The sequence below is a fragment of the Daktulosphaira vitifoliae genome, unplaced genomic scaffold, assembly GCF_025091365.1.
Source record: "Daktulosphaira vitifoliae isolate Bord-2020 unplaced genomic scaffold, ASM2509136v1 Scaffold_4, whole genome shotgun sequence".
Classification (NCBI taxonomy): domain Eukaryota; kingdom Metazoa; phylum Arthropoda; class Insecta; order Hemiptera; family Phylloxeridae; genus Daktulosphaira; species Daktulosphaira vitifoliae.
The window spans coordinates 30,076,209-30,093,227 of NW_026099575.1; the positions used below are offsets into that span (position 1 = coordinate 30,076,209).

A 17,019-nucleotide genomic window follows, 5' to 3' on the forward strand; every position below is an offset into this window, starting at 1 on the left:
AATAATAATGTTGTCTACATTATAGTATATGAGTTACATATAAGTTTATTATTATGTTATAAATAAAAGAGACATTAATAAGTGTAAGACATTTTTTTTAAGTAACAAATATTTTATATACTAATATACTGATAATATATTAAGTAATTATAAATAAAAAAAAGGCATAAATATTAATTACAACATAAAGTATAGCAAGATACTAAAATAATACTTTAATCATCATCTTCATAATACCAGTCTTTGGTGCATTTTATTTTAGTTATGCTATTTTGCACTCTTCCTAAAGAAACATTTATTCTCCTAAGTGTGTCCTCATTATTGATAAAGTTAATATTGTTGATAACGCTTTTTAACTTTAACATAATATTAGTTTTTAAATCATTAATTTCTGATTCTTCTTTCTGAATCTCTTCATTAAATTCATTTTCTGTTCGCTTATTAAATATTCCTAACATATGAACATGTTCGCATATATTTACTTTACCATTGCTGCATGAACATTCAAACATATGGGCACAAATATCATAACATCCTTCACACTTAACAGTACAGTCTGTTATTTTGCAACATTTTCGAATAACAGTAACAAAGTTAGTATCAGTTCCATCTTCTAATTTAATTTTCCAGGCATTTCTAGATACTGGAAATATATGAGTTGAATTATAACAAAATGCATTTTTATGATTATTTATTATCATTATATTAGTTTCTTCAATTCTGGCTTTTCTTATTTTTTGTATATCTAAAAGTGCTGTAAAAAATACATGCATATTTTTAGATAAATTTGAAGTGAAATGTTTTTTATTCTCACAAAGTACTAATATTCTATTATAGATTGTATCAATATCAATCATTTGATTTAAGTTAAGCGATTCCTTTAAGTAACAAAAGGCCCACATATAAGCTCTTTTTGTAAACATTTGATCAAAGTATATTCCAAATTGCTTTGTAGCATCCTTACTATTTAAAAAATTTTCATTATAGTTTATAATTTCTTCTTTAATACTTTTCCCAGGTTCAATAAAAAAAGAACATATTTTGTCATAGATTTCATGTTGTAAATTTTGATCATCAACTTCACTCTGAAGTTTATCAATAATTTGATTATCAATATACCTTTGATTAATCACATGTATAACAGGTGACATAATGGAACACCAACTTTCATATAAATCATAATTATCATCAGTGATTAAAGCTTTAGCATAAACAGTTCCAACTTTACTTAAAATTGTGTTTAAAAAAAAAGTTTGATAAATTTTACTATCATTACATATCATAAAGCATACAGGTAACATTCCATTGAATTCATCACAAACATATAATACAGTCAAATAAAGCCCAGCTTGTATCATCTTCATCTCAGTCACCATAAATATCCCATCACTTCCAAATTTATTGATCCAATAGTGTTGATTTCGAGTCATAAATATTAGTATTAAATCACTTTGTTCAAAGCCAATGTATTCTACATTATTTGGTTTATAAAATATAATTGGATTATCTGGAGTCCGTAATAACTTTAAAATCCACCTATCAGTATTGAGATCATTGATTGTACGTTGTTTAATATATTCTGGATGTTTAATACCTAATTTTCGTTCAATGTTTTTAATATCTTTTCTATTTAACAAATGTATACGATTTAATGAATCAGAAGCTTTGGCTCGTGCAGCATTTATAACAAAATCAGGATGATCTCCTCTTTGAATAAGTTCAGTAATTTCTTCTCGTTCACGCTTAGACATACGCATGTGTTCTGATGAAATATTATGACCATAATGTGTTGCACATAACAATAAATTTATGGACCCATTGCTATTTTGAGTTTCTTTCATTGATGCTGTACAAAGACCTTTAACTTTTAAAGGAGTATTTCGTTTTCTAACACCTTTAGATTTACTAGTAAAATATGTAGATCGATTACAATAATAATATGATAATTTTTTTCCATCTGGCAACTTTTTACAACCAGTAACTCGAACATAACGACATTTATTTTCATGTTCAAAGTCTTCTTTCCATGTTAAAAAATCTATAAAGATAGTAATTAATATTAAGAGAATTGATATTAAAATAATATATTACCATTTATTGAAGTGAAATTTAAATATTGTATATTAAACTCAATATTATGGTCAAATTTTAAATGACTTATGAACAGTTGTTTATTGTAAAATTTACAAGTACATCCATGTTCTAAACAATGTAATACACTACATTTTCTAGGTCTTTTTGTCTTAAAGTTGGATACTTTAATGTTTCCATTATGCATGGAATCCAAATGATTCTTAAGGCTTATTTTATTTCGAAATAAAAATCCACAGAAAGCACATTCAACTGAATGATACCTAAAATAAAAAAAACAACCAAATTATTTTTAATATATTTTTGATAAATGTGCACAACTAAATTAAATTACTAAAAAATAAAAGAATTACTCAATATATATTTAAGTTATAATGTACATAAAAAAAATTAATCATGACTAAGTAACTTTTAACATTTTACCTTCGAATATTTTCAAAATCTATGTTGGACATTGTGAATTCAGTGAAATTAAGACCTATCGTCTCAATTTATTTAATTAATTCAACAATAGAAAAAGAAACTATTTTAACAATTAGTCGTAATATTACATGACAAATACATTAAAATATTAAGTAATGGAAATAACATGACAAAATTATTCAAACTGATTTTAAATTAATCAAATATAGTACTATCAATTTTCAACACAGTATTGTGGTTGATTAAGATAAGAAACAGCGAAAGAATAGTAACATTTGGTAATCATAAAGGTTACTGTACTAATCATACTAGAACTTTCATTCTTCAACAGCGAAGGATGGAATTTATCATCATAAAATGATTTGATTATATTTAAAAAAAAAAACAAATTCTTGCTTTCCTTGGAATCAATATGATCATATTATGTACAAAGAACCCTTTCTAAAATATGTTATATAAAAAACAGAAAACTTAAACAGAGGCGTCATTTGGAACGTGGCAACTTGGGTATTTGTCCCAGTTTTATTTTTATGAAAATTGGAACCGGTCAACTTTGCACTTTTATTGGGCAGATCATACTCTGAGTAAATGTAGGGATTTATTTTTAATTAAACTAGAATAGTTTTCAAAAATAATTTTACAAGAACACAATAATATTGTGGACGCGTCTATTTTTTTTAATATTTAAATAATTAAAATAATTAATTTATATTAATATTTAATATAAATTATTTATATTAATAAATAATTAAATCAATTTAAACTATATGTTTGAATATCTTAAAGTTTAAAGTAAAAATGTCTTTTATGATGATTGATCGATTACCTATTTCAAAATTGTCAACGTATATTTCGGCTACAGTCATATCCCTTTCTTTTTTAAAAGCCTATTTATAATCATTTTATAAATATAGTGAAAAGTCCGATTTTAACAGCCTCTCCCTTAGTCATCATAATTAAATACAACATAGATGCTTACTTTGCCGTTAAATAAATCATGTGACCTCTATTTAATTATTATTTTTTTGTTGCATCCTCATATATTAAAAAATTTCCGATTAAAACGAATAATTCTGCTGAGTAGGAAGAATACGATACCTTCCACGCCACTATCGGGATTAAGTTGTCTATTAATTAAATACATAAAGTACTAGCTGCAATAAAATTAGCCCTTCAAAAATTAAAAAAAAATTTTTTAGTAGTTTTCATAAAATTCAAATTAAGTTAAATTGTTGGAAAAATTAAAAATATATGAAAAACATTTCATTTTTGTCAGTTTAAAATCTATACATAACATGGATTTCAATTTTAAATTTTATAGTAAAAGTACGTGACAACTCTTGCACTTAAATTCATATCGTTATATTTTTTACATATAAACGTTTTTTAATTCACAAATTTATCACCAACAGTCGGCAAAATTGACTTCACATCCCCTTTAATATTATTTAAAGATTGCCTATGATTGCCGGCTATGATTCAAACTTGTTTCAACTTTCTTATGTTAGAATATTAAATTATTGTAAAAGCAATAGATAAATTAAACTCATAGAGCGAGCTAGTAGTTAAAAATTTAATTAAATGACGTCAAAACACCATATATTTCTTATTCCTATCATGATTCACGTTTTGTTTTGCAAATTTTATCAGTCAACAATAAGCAATCTGTTTTTGTGGGCAGTCGTATGTTAATCTTCTGTGTGTCGTAGTCGGTGTTGTTTTTCTGAATTTGTGTTGGAATTAATTGTAAAGATATTTTTATTTTATTCTTTGTTTAATAATACTTGTTTTGTGTTGTCTCATATCAACTTATAAATATTTAAATTAAACTAGAATAGTTTTCAAAAATAATTTTACATGAATACAATAATATTGTGGACGCGTCTGTTTAAATTAATTTAAACTATATGTCTGAATGTCTTAAAGTTTAAAGTGAAAATGTCTTTTATGATGATTGATCGATTACCTGTTCCAAAATTGTCAACGTATGTTTCGGCTACAGTCGTATCCCTATCAGCAGCTACATATTATTCAGTTAAATATAGCTCTAATGCGACACATGATACTGATATCTCATTAAAATCAGTTGAAAACACCTCATCTACTGATCCAATAGATAAATATTATGAACAAATGCTAAATGTCTTAGCATTTATGTTACAAGACCCTTTGTGCTTTTTAGTAAGTACTTTAATATGTTTGATATATATAATTGTGATAAAACTAATAAAATAGTTTAATTAAACAATTCAATTTTTCCAATAATTTTCTGTAAGATTACATTTTAATAAGTAAATTTAATTAAATTAACTTTTTAAATCTGTGATGTGTTTATGTGTAACATAAGGGACAACTGCCTCTTTAATTTTATCTTCTAAATGACCCTTTTAACTTATGATAGAGTTGTAATTTATTTATGAAAAATAGAACTTTTTTTTTATTTGAAATAATGTAATTTTCAACTTAATAAAAAAAATTAATTTATATACTACATTAGTCATACATTTTTATATTATATCTCTATGTTGATTGTGGTTATTTATTACTAAAATTATTTTTTAATAATTGTCGAAATAGCAGTTCTAACTTTTATTATATATTTATATATAAACTTATAAAATCTAATTTAAGAATTCGTATTTAAATATAATAAAAAGGTTATCCCAAAATCTATAATACTACCCATATAATTGCCATTATGTAGTATAATATAATGGATCACGAGTTTAATTACTTGTGTTCATTTTAAATTTTAATGCAATTTTAGTCTTAGGTATTTAGTTACAATTAATTAAATATAAAATTTCTGATCATTAAGTTAAAATATAATCATTGTGTAACATATTATGCTTCTTCAAAAAAAATTTTTTTTAAAAGTTTGAATTATTATATTTTGAATATCAATATATCGTATTTGGGATGTTGTACATTTAAAATAAGAAGTTCGAACTCCCTTTGTTGTCTCTTAAATAATTTATTCCTTACTTATGATATAGAGAAGGAAAAATATTATGTTTATGTGTCATTATCTTAGAATGGTGTTAAAAGTGGGTTTGAAAGTTACAGTATTTTTTTTTTTAGAAATTCTCTGAAATTATGGGTGAAAACAAAGTTTAAAATTAAATAACTTAAAAATTAAAATTGACTTCATTGTTCATTTATTAAAATAACTTATACCTTTTAGTAGTAAATTATTTGGTGCTTCAATCAAATAAAAATGTTCTTTAACATCTATTTTTGTTCAAACTGCGAATTTTTGAAAAATTGAAATATTGCATAATAATTTGAAATATTAACATTTAAGATTTTATATAAATCATTATAGCTGAGGTTGATAGTAAACAGAATCTTCTTGTGTTTCTTATCTGTTTCTGATATTGGAATTAAATTAATTAATAAGTTGATTTGACACCAATCAACTACAGTTTAACTAGTGTTTTACTATGTAAAGAGTTAACTGCAGTGGTTTCCAGTTGCCTCCTGCACTAAAAGTGAAAGCATAAGATCTTAATTTAGTGATCAAAAGTTTAATAAATAATTCACTAAAAATATTTAATTTATTTAGATTTAATAAATTTTAAACAATGTTTCTGAAAAACTACATGCCTTAAAATAATGCTTAACTTAAACTTGTAAAAATGTTTATAAGTAATATCCACCATCTTATGAGCAGATAAAGAGTATATTTTGTGAATTTAAATCAAACAATGCCAAAGACAAAATTGAAGTCCAACAATTTATTATTTGCCTAAAAATATGTTTGATAGACAATTTTTTTTGTATGATGCTATTTAGGACTCATCAAACACAGTGATATAACTAGGGTGTTGTTCTGAGGGGAATATAAAGGGTTTTTCAATAGGGACGCTACAAAAGTAAACCGATAGGGACAGCAAACGACGCTATATTTTTTCCCGCTCTCTTGACATTTCTCTTCAGTAAGGTTTGCCATTTCATCATGGAAAGATATACGATCCAACAACGAGTCGAAATTATTAAAATTTACTACCGAAATTCGGAGTCAGTGGCCTCAACTTTAAGAGCCCTACGTGCAATTTATGANGGGCCTGCGGCGTCGCCGTACTTCTTCCGTGATGATCAAGACCGGCACGTTACTGTGAATGGGAATCGCTACCGCTCAATGATAACCGAATATTTTTGGCCCGAATTGGATGATATGGACTTGGACAATATGTGGTTTCAACAGGACGGCGCCACAAGCCACACAGCGAATGTCACAATCGATTTATTGAAAACCAAGTTTGGTGAACGTGTTATCTCACGAAATGGCCCAGTCAATTGGCCGCCTCGGTCGTGCGATTTGACGCCGTTAGACTATTTCCTGTGGGGCTACGTCAAGTCTATGGTCTATGCCAACAAGCCAGCGACGATTGATAAACTTCGTACGAATATCGAACGTGAGATTGCAGCAGTATCGGCCGATTTATGCTTGAAAACCGTCGAAAATTGGGTTCAGCGTCTGGACTTCTGCAAGCGTGCCCGTGGTGGCCATGCAAAAGAAATCGAGTTCCATACATAATGGCATCGAATGTACTTTCAATTGAATAAAGAATTTCATTGATATCCAAAACCGTTTTTGATTTATTTAAAAAAACTTTTGTAGCGTCCCTATTGAAAAACCCTTTATAAGAAAAATGTTCACTACTCTCCAAAATAAATGTCTCTACATCATATAAATATTTTTATTCTTAGAGAATATACTCATAGGCACAATTTAGAATGGATTAAAGGTATTGGAACCACCCCCTTTTTATAATTAGAATTCCCAAAATTTAAAAAATATTTTTATCTTGTTATATGAAAATATTTTTAGGGTGGGAAAAAATTTAGTACTTCCAATAATTTTGTTGTAAGTACGCTCAGATCTATCCTTTTCATCTTCCTTTATTTACGCTTCTAATCAAATGAGTCCTCTAAAAACGTGTTTTTTTTTAATATGTATAACATATATTTAAAATGAGTAACCCACTGTGCGGATCGCTAAAAAAGAAACAAAATAGTAATCAATACATATTACATACCGATTTTTAAGATATACACAAGAAGATTTCATAATTAAAATAATTTTCGATTTGTCTTAAAATATTTATTTGTTCATCTAATGATCGCCAATTATTCGTAGGGTAGCTTAAAACCGGATTCCGGAAGTATTACTAATGTCATTAGGTTAACCTTAAATAATAATGTGTATTAAAAATAAATTTATATCAAAAATTAAATGTGTGCAATGCACACTGTGCATTTAACAAATAAGGTTATACGCAAGATAATTTTTAATTTCACATATTTTTTATCTTAAAAAATTTACATTCGAAAATGCTGATGACTTGGACTAAAGTACTTTTTGTGTATATTACGATTAAAAATCTAGGTGACCTCATATAAGTTCCGTATCTTATTTGTATAATAAAGTAGTTGGCGCAGAAGGACAGGGAACCAACTCATGTAACCTCCAGCTCAATAGCAAATCAAAAACCTGTTAGGTACAATTATTGACTCTATATGTTACTTAATTTAAATTATATTACTATTATTAGTAAAAAAAAAATTTTTTAATACTTGGATTCTGCTAACATTTACATTTAAAAAATTATGCATTTTTAATAATTAAAATTTTTTGAGAATTTGTGACAAATATTCTGTATTTTAAGTTTATAAAGTGAAAGAAATGTTTTAAAATACAATCGTTAATTTTTAAAAGTAATCCAAGCCAACGTTCACTCACACGAATAGGTTTTCAGTAAATAAGAAAAATGGTTTCTATTGTTCTATATTTTGTAACAATTAACCGGTTTCCTAACTTTTTGAACACTTTGTATATTTACTTTAGGTGGCTTACCAAATTCAGTCGAAAACAACTTTTATTCTCACTACATAACATTGTTATGTTATTTTGTTAAGTTAATTTAGTCATTACATGTCTCTACTTTTATATAATTCTTTTGATTCAAGTTCATATCTTAAGCGTGTTTTTCTCGCTTTGAGTATAATTCGTACACAAATAACTGTCTACATAAATCCTGGTTATAAAACATCGATCATGTGGATGCGTTTCCTGGACTTAGAATTAATTTTAATATTTAAAAGTGTTTGAAGGAGTCTTACACTCTTTAATTTTCTAATAGTTACTCCTGTAGGTAATTGTATGAGACGTCAATGAAAGGATAAATCGGGTTTGACTTCTAGAAAATGTTTAATTAATAAAAGGCATGTCTGGTGAAATACCAAGCTAATAAAATTGATAAAATAGTTGATTTGAATAGGTTTACTTTAATTTATTAATTTGTTAATTAAATATTTATTGTGAATATAATGTTAATTCAAAATTTATCTGTCATTCATTTTAGTTTCGATGCGAAGCTGAGAAGGTATTAATTTTACTATGTGTTTTTTTTTGGCTGTTACCACTTTTTCTCAGCTCTCATCGAACCGATTTCTTTCAACGATACGCCAAAAGATCAAAAATCGTATCTAGTCGAAGGCATTACCCTCAAAAATTTAAAAAATTTCCCTCGTTTCCCGTAAATGAGGGAAATCTCCAAAAAAATTACAAATTTAAAAATCACTAATTTTTTAAATTTTAAATTGCTATAACTTTATCAAAAATGACCAAATCAATGTAATTTTTTTTATAGACGCTTGATGTCTTTACCTATCATTTTTTTTTTTATAAATTTGACTCTTTACCTGCCCACAGAAGGGATTTAAAATGACAACTTTTTCAACTTAACTTTTGAAAGTGTTCAAAATTACAAATTTAAAAATCGCTAATTTTCGAAATTTTTTCACTTTTTTTTCTTAAAACTTCCATAACTTTTTGAAAAATCAACAAATCAACATAATTTTTTTTTATACTAAAACCTTAGACATTTACCTTTCATTTGATATCATTTTTTTGAAAATCTATCACTTAACCTGCTCATTGGGGGGGATTTAAAATGGCAACTTTTTTACAAAAATTAATTTTTTCAACTTAATTTTTGAAAATGTTCCGGAAATACTGCGTCCTTTAAACATATATCAAATTAAAGCTTATTTTATGTACTACAAAATGAAAAAAAAAAATTTGTCCCGACACTTTTTTTTCTACATTTAAACGGCTGCCGTAGTTAAAAAAACACTATTTTTGTGTTAAAATTTTCGATTTTCGATTTTAAATTTTCAACTTAAAAATGCTATAACTTTTTGAAAAATGTATATATCAGCACAAATTTTTTTTTTCTAAATACATTATAAGTACATCTTTCATTTGACATACTTTTTATTAAAATTGGACAATTTCCCCTTATATAGGGGGCGTTCAAAACTTAAAATATTGTAAAAGACATAGATCTTTTTCAACTGCACTTTTGAAAATGTTCCGGAAATACTGCGTCCTTTAAACATATATCAAATCAAACGTTATAATATATACTATAAAATGAAAAAAAAAAATTTGTCCCGACGATCTATCTTCTATACGCAAATGGCTACCATATTGAAAAATATACTATTTTTGTATGATAATTATGGGTTTTGTATTTTATTTTAATAGAAGTTGATGTTGCTTTTGCAATTATCCATCAATTTTTTAAAATTAAACACTATCTACAGATTTGCATCGAAGCGTTTCTTATGATAGTGATTTTAATCACTGTCAGATTAAATCTATACTGGCAATGTCTCCACTATGCCGCGACCTCACTGTGCTACCGTTTTTAACTTTATATTTATATAACTTTTTGAAAAATGTATGGATCATTACAATTTTTTCATGAGAAGTACTATTTATATTTTTCTTTTATGCGACATACTTTTTTTTAAATCGGACCATTACCCTTTATACAGAGGGGGTTAAAAACTTAAAAATGCATGTAGAAAAAAGAACTTTTTCTACTTAATTTTTGTATGTGTTACGGAAATACTGACATTTTTAAATATACAGGGTTNTCGCATTTGAAAATACTTACGACTTAAATTAAAAATTGTCACTTTACTCTAGTTATATTATTAGTTATATATATTTTCAATATAATATTATTGAAATGCATTGTTATTAAACAGTAGAACTCCTATTAATAATTACTTTATCTAATTAATTTTTTTTTTTCAGGTTTTATGTAATGGTGCTTTATGTAGCATCGTAATGATTGGTGCAGTTGTACAGTCACTAGTTCTCGGTAATTTAAGACCCGTAGAACATGTCCAATTTCGTGAACGTTTATGGAATTGGGTTATCTACAAGTTCATATTTATGTTCATTATTTTAAAAGCATACACATTAGACAAAGTAGCCCTATGGTTATTTTGGTATTCCACTCTCGGTTTTCTACATCTAATGACTAGTTTGTGTAAAGATCGATTTGAATATGTAAGTGTAATATTCTATTTTAATTAATTTATATGAAACTTTAATCAAGAAGTGTTTTTTTACAACATTTTCAGTAGAATCTTAATTGTATGTAGTAAGGGTTGACAAGGTGAAAAGATTGCCTCCATTGACCTAGCACTTTTGATATATTTAAAAATATGTCTTTAAAGAACTTTTTTTTGTCATCATTTTTTTTTACAAAGAAATTTTCTTATGTGCTTACCAAAATGAAAAAACAAATAAGCTCTCCTAAAATAAGTTCTAAATACGCCCTTGCAAATTGGTGCGTAATATTAGATGTGTAACTAATTTAATATATTGTTTCAATAGTATTTTAAACGATAAATGAAGTTTATAAATATATATATATATATACATAAATATATATATATATATATATATAAATATATATATATATATTTATTCATATATTACACTTTTAAATCATAAAACTTGAAATCAGGATATAAACAAGGAAATAGGAGATCATGTAGCTTTTGAACTAATCCACCAATTTTTTAAAATTAAACACTATCTACAGATCTGCACCGAAGCGTTTTGTGATTAGAATAGAAATATTTGATCTTATTATTTGTTATGATTTGTATCTCGTGCATTTTTAATACAACGCATTAGTTCTTGAGAAACATTAAATAATAAATTTTACATAAGCATGTATAATAGCTATATATTTACACTTTAACTTATTTTCTTTTATTGTAAGGTCAGAAAAATTCATATTAACAATAATTACCAATGTATTGATAATATGACATAGTTTACACTGTATATTCTTCCAGTACAAATTAACACGTATATGTTAATGAATAACTCACAATTCTACATATTTAAGAGTTATGGTTAACCCATAACTTAGTATACTTGTCTATGGGTTAACCTTAGTGTAATAGTATTTATATTTTAATGTATTTTTATATTAATATATAATATATCTCATATAAAACTTACTAGCGTAAATATGCTTGGACGAAAATTTACTTTTTACTCAGTGAAGTTGATATTATTTAACACGAGTTAAAGAAAATCGAGGTTTTCATTTAATAGAATAATTATTACCCTTTACATTAATGAATTAATTAATTAGCTATTACCAAAAATTATCTATTAATAAAATCCTGACTATAACGGCGTTACTATGAAATAAATTTTCAACGACAACCACAGAACAATTTATACAGTGACATGCCTTTTGTTCTCTGTACAATTGGAAAACACTGTAATTTGCTTTTATATTAAGTATTCAATACACCTATATTCAAATTAAGTCAATTGGTGTCAATCATACCCTGTATTTACATCAAAAATTAAAAATTTAATACCCGATTAGAAAAAATCTAAAATTTCTCTATATTATGCTAGTTGTCTATACGGTTTTGTCAAAGGTAAATAATTATTTAAATTTAATCAAAATTATTCCATTTAACATATTGTATAATATTTTATAAAATCAATTCAAATTTTATTAACACTATGAAATTTTTCATTGCGTTTACATATAATAATGCGTATGACCTTCATTTTTATGTATTATTAATAAGGTTTATGCAATTCTAATTAAAAGTTGAGAATACAAAAGAGTAGTATTGTATTTTTTTCTGTATTTTAAGCCGTTTATATCCTTCTCTTCTAAATTAAGTTCCATTATTATTTGTATTAATTATAAATGTTTTAATTTACTTTCATGTAATATAATTTAAATTCAGAAAATGTATACTTTATTCTAGGATTAAAAAAAATATGTTTTACATTGTTATTAATTAATGGTTTAGTGAATTCCAAATAAATTGTTCAAAAAACTAAAAAATAATTATGCATTTTATCAATTATTATTTTATTAATACAAGTAATCAAAGAATATCGGGGTAAATCAAAACTTATTATATACTCCTGTATTTACAATGCTAGCGAAAATTTGAACAAAAAAAAACACTATAAACTATTAAATACTATTTAGAGTATTTATTTTAGATTTTTTATGAAATGTTTCTATTATTTTTACGTAACAAACTGGTTTTAAGAGCTTAAATATTGTCTAAGAAAATTTACACAGAACAAATAAATTGATTCGAAGTTCTTTTCTCATGTATTCTTTTCGCATTTGAAAATACTTACGACTTAAATTAAAAATTGTCACTTTACTCTAGTTATATTATTAGTTATATATATTTTCAATATAATATTATTGAAATGCATTGTTATTAAACAGTAGAACTCCTATTAATAATTACTTTATCTAATTAATTTTTTTTTTTCAGGTTTTATGTAATGGTGCTTTATGTAGCATCGTAATGATTGGTGCAGTTGTACAGTCACTAGTTCTCGGTAATTTAAGACCCGTAGAACATGTCCAATTTCGTGAACGTTTATGGAATTGGGTTATCTACAAGTTCATATTTATGTTCATTATTTTAAAAGCATACACATTAGACAAAGTAGCCCTATGGTTATTTTGGTATTCCACTCTCGGTTTTCTACATCTAATGACTAGTTTGTGTAAAGATCGATTTGAATATGTAAGTGTAATATTCTATTTTAATTAATTTATATGAAACTTTAATCAAGAAGTGTTTTTTTACAACATTTTCAGTAGAATCTTAATTGTATGTAGTAAGGGTTGACAAGGTGAAAAGATTGCCTCCATTGACCTAGCACTTTTGATATATTTAAAAATATGTCTTTAAAGAACTTTTTTTTGTCATCATTTTTTTTTACAAAGAAATTTTCTTATGTGCTTACCAAAATGAAAAAACAAATAAGCTCTCCTAAAATAAGTTCTAAATACGCCCTTGCAAATTGGTGCGTAATATTAGATGTGTAACTAATTTAATATATTGTTTCAATAGTATTTTAAACGATAAATGAAGTTTAATACCAATTGTCTAGAAATTTGTTTTTAATTTGCTTAAAAGTAAGAAAGAAAAATATAGAAAATAAAATATGATTAAGCATAGAGATCGGTGCAAATTACAACGTACAAAATGAATATTAAATGATTTTACGATTTTATTTTTTTTTATACTTTATAATACACTGTATTATTAATCTACAAAATAAAAAAAATTGCAATTAGCTCCTCCCAAAACCAATGATAGCTCTAAAGATTTAATGATATGAAAAACATTAAGACAAAAGTCTGTAAATTTAGACCTCACAAATTCATAATTATGTGTGTTATTAAATATCATGGGACTGTTGTCACAACATATTAAAATTCACCTATGTCAATAATTATTTAGCACGATCAAAGTGAGAGAATATTTATATTATAAGGCAACCTAAAATTAAATTTTGTTGAAATTACAAATATATATTTATTAAGTCAATTAAATTGAAACAATTTATATTATTTGAAAATATCATACTGTAGTTTTTGAGAGCTTTCAGTAAAATAAAATTGGAACAAAATTATATATAAACGAATTGTATTATTACAAAAAGAATAGTAATAAAAGCTTTTGATGTAAAATATTTAATTTGTTATCATGTACAATTATTATGAAGACTAGTCAAAAGTAAAGAATCTACAATATTTGCGATAACAATGTTATCAACAGATACATGTTATTTTTAGATGTTAATTTTTAGTTTGATTTAATGTTAATTATGCCAAAACATAGTGAAGTATTCATTTATTTTTAACAATTAATTAAAGTTACTCAATAATACTAAATATACTTAAAAAAATAATAATTTTTATAGTTTTTCATCATGTTAAAAGCATATTATTATTTTTTTAAATTTCAAAATTTTTAATTTTAATGGGTTAATGATGATTTTTGGACAATTATTTTGCAAGTTACAAAAATTTTTATTTATAAAGTGGATACAGTCTGTATATGTGTACGTATATTCCGCCTACGGTCTATAATCCATTCTTTGTATTAAATCCTTGTAACTTAATAAGTACTTATCCTAAATTTGTATCTATGTATTAAAATTGTTTGTAAAGAATGATAATTTTTATATTAAAAAAAAATTTTCTTTGTTTGATGTATTAATAAAAAATATGCTTTTAACGTAATTTAAATCTGTACAAATTATTTAAAAGAAAAAGTAACATAAAATATTTGATGGGCTAAAAGTTATTAAAAATATCACAACATAGTGGGATATTATATATTTCTTATATTTAGAAATAAAGATAACAGAAATTAAAGTTTTATGATACTTTAATTTTTTTTTTAAGTTTTCAGTAGTTTTTGAAAACATAAAAACTTATGTCTGACTTCTCAGCTCGATAGATTATTAATTTGCATACACAAAAATAGTGCATTTAAAAATGGTCACGAATTAAACATTTTTTTTAAATTTTATATTGATATTTAAATTTTTTACTATGATGATACTGAATTTAATTAACATAACAAGTTTATATCAGGAAATATTTTCTTACTATATTATAAATATATATTTCAATGTCAAAAATGAAAACATTTCTATTAATAAAAATTATTTACATAGTAAATCTATGTAATTATTATTCGATTTGCTATTATTTAATTTTGATGACGTTAACAAACTTCGTATACATTGTAATTTCTATGTGATTAATCATTTTTGTATTATATAATACTTACTAAGTATTTTATTTTTGAAATTTTTAAATTAAGTAAATTTAATTGTTGTGAGATTAAAAAACTTCATTCATTTGAATGAAAAGATTGTATTATCTGTATCATGATAAATTTAAGAGTGAAGACTTGGGAAGTTTTATCCTCCTAAATATTTCATTAGTTGCATATTTGCTTCCATTAAAAAAAATATTTTTCTCTAAAAATTAGCAATATTTTCAGATTTTGAATGAGGTGTATATGGGAGTAATAAAATGTTTAGTAATATTTATAAAAGGAAGTTTATAGGGCTTTGTTATATAAGTTCTATAAAGTCTCTAATTTTCACCTATGATATGTTTTAAAACTTGATTTAAAATTAAAATTAAATGTTTTATTATTGTTTCAAAATGTACTACATTTTCTATTAGGCCTATTAAAGATTTATTTTAAAGGCACCAGTTAATGATATGTACAAGGGTATCTCAGCTAGTTATCAAACAATTAAGAATTTATGGAACTTCAAAATTATTTTAAAAGTTTATTGTGGCAAATTAACTTATTATAATTGAATATAAAATTAATAATTTTATCTATTCTCTAATTAAAATACTTGTTGTGATCTCAAATAAAAAACAAATCTACTAACTTTAATTTAGTATAATTTAAAAAACCGTAAAGGATACTAATATAACTAAGTTTTTATTACTAATATTTTATTAAAATTCGTAAAAAATTAACAACATCACTATATTTTGACGTTAAAAAGTTTTACGAATGATTATCACTTATTGATAGGTACTATATTCATTAAACCAATTATCCTATCAGAATAATTTGTTGAAAAAAAAAATAGGTGCTTATGTAATTTTTTTCCCACTTTTAAGACCAAAGATGGTGTTTTATGTTTATCATTAAAAAAAAAAGATTATTTTTATGTTAAAAAAAAATACGTGCATTAATGCATGTATTTTAGCTTCGATGCGAAGCTGAGAAGGTATTGGTTTTACTATGATGTGTTTTTTTTTGTGTCTGTTACCACTTTTTCTCAGCTCTCACCGAACGGATTACTTTCAACGATACGTCAAAAGATCACAAATCGTATCTAGTCGAAGACATTACCCTACAAAATTGAAAAAATTTCCCTCGTTCCCCGTAAATGGGGGAAACCTCCAAAAAAATTACAAATTTAAAAATCGCTAATTTTCGAAATTTTTTCAATTTTTTTTACTAAAAACTGCCGTAACTTTTTCAAAAATGAACATATCAATATAATTTTTTTTTATATAGATGCTTGATGTCTTTACCTATCATTTGGTATATTTTTTTTGTAAATCTGACACTTAACCTGCCCACAGGGGGGGATTTAAAATGACAACTTTTTCACAAAAAATTAACTTTTTCAACTTAACTTTTGAAAATGTTCCGGAAGGTCTGACACTTTTATATATATCTTAAATTAAAGCTAATGTAATGTACTTTAATTTGAAAAAAAAAAATTTGACCTCTGGACTTGTCTTCATGGTGAAAACGGCTACCGAATGCTATTTTTGTGTGAAAATT

The 17,019-nt window shown here is 25.0% G+C and overlaps 2 protein-coding genes across 3 annotated transcripts in view; one reads left to right on the forward strand and one right to left on the reverse strand.

Moving 5' to 3' along the window:
- Positions 1–165: 165 nt before the first annotated feature.
- LOC126903453 (uncharacterized) lies at positions 166–2,737 on the reverse strand. The gene is made up of 3 exons (XM_050681578.1): positions 2,515–2,737; positions 2,092–2,354; positions 166–2,038 (listed from the first exon to the last, which is right to left on the reverse strand). Exons 1-3 carry the CDS (start codon positions 2,544–2,546, stop codon positions 216–218), a joined length of 2,118 nt encoding a protein of 705 aa, XP_050537535.1. The 5' UTR covers positions 2,547–2,737; the 3' UTR covers positions 166–215.
- Positions 2,738–3,292: 555 nt separating this feature from the next.
- Positions 3,293–17,019, forward strand: part of LOC126903455 (E3 ubiquitin-protein ligase AMFR-like) — a 21,644-nt gene continuing 7,917 nt past the window's right edge. The window contains exons 1-3 of one of the 2 annotated variants that reach the window (XM_050681593.1): positions 3,293–3,340; positions 4,481–4,695; positions 13,162–13,419. In XM_050681593.1, coding sequence (XP_050537550.1) covers positions 3,313–3,340; positions 4,481–4,695; positions 13,162–13,419 — 501 coding nt within the window. In that variant the 5' untranslated portion in view covers positions 3,293–3,312. Of the gene's footprint in view, positions 3,341–4,170; positions 4,696–10,627; positions 10,886–13,161; positions 13,420–17,019 lie in introns of those variants that run through there. The other variant, XM_050681592.1, reaches the window with a different exon arrangement.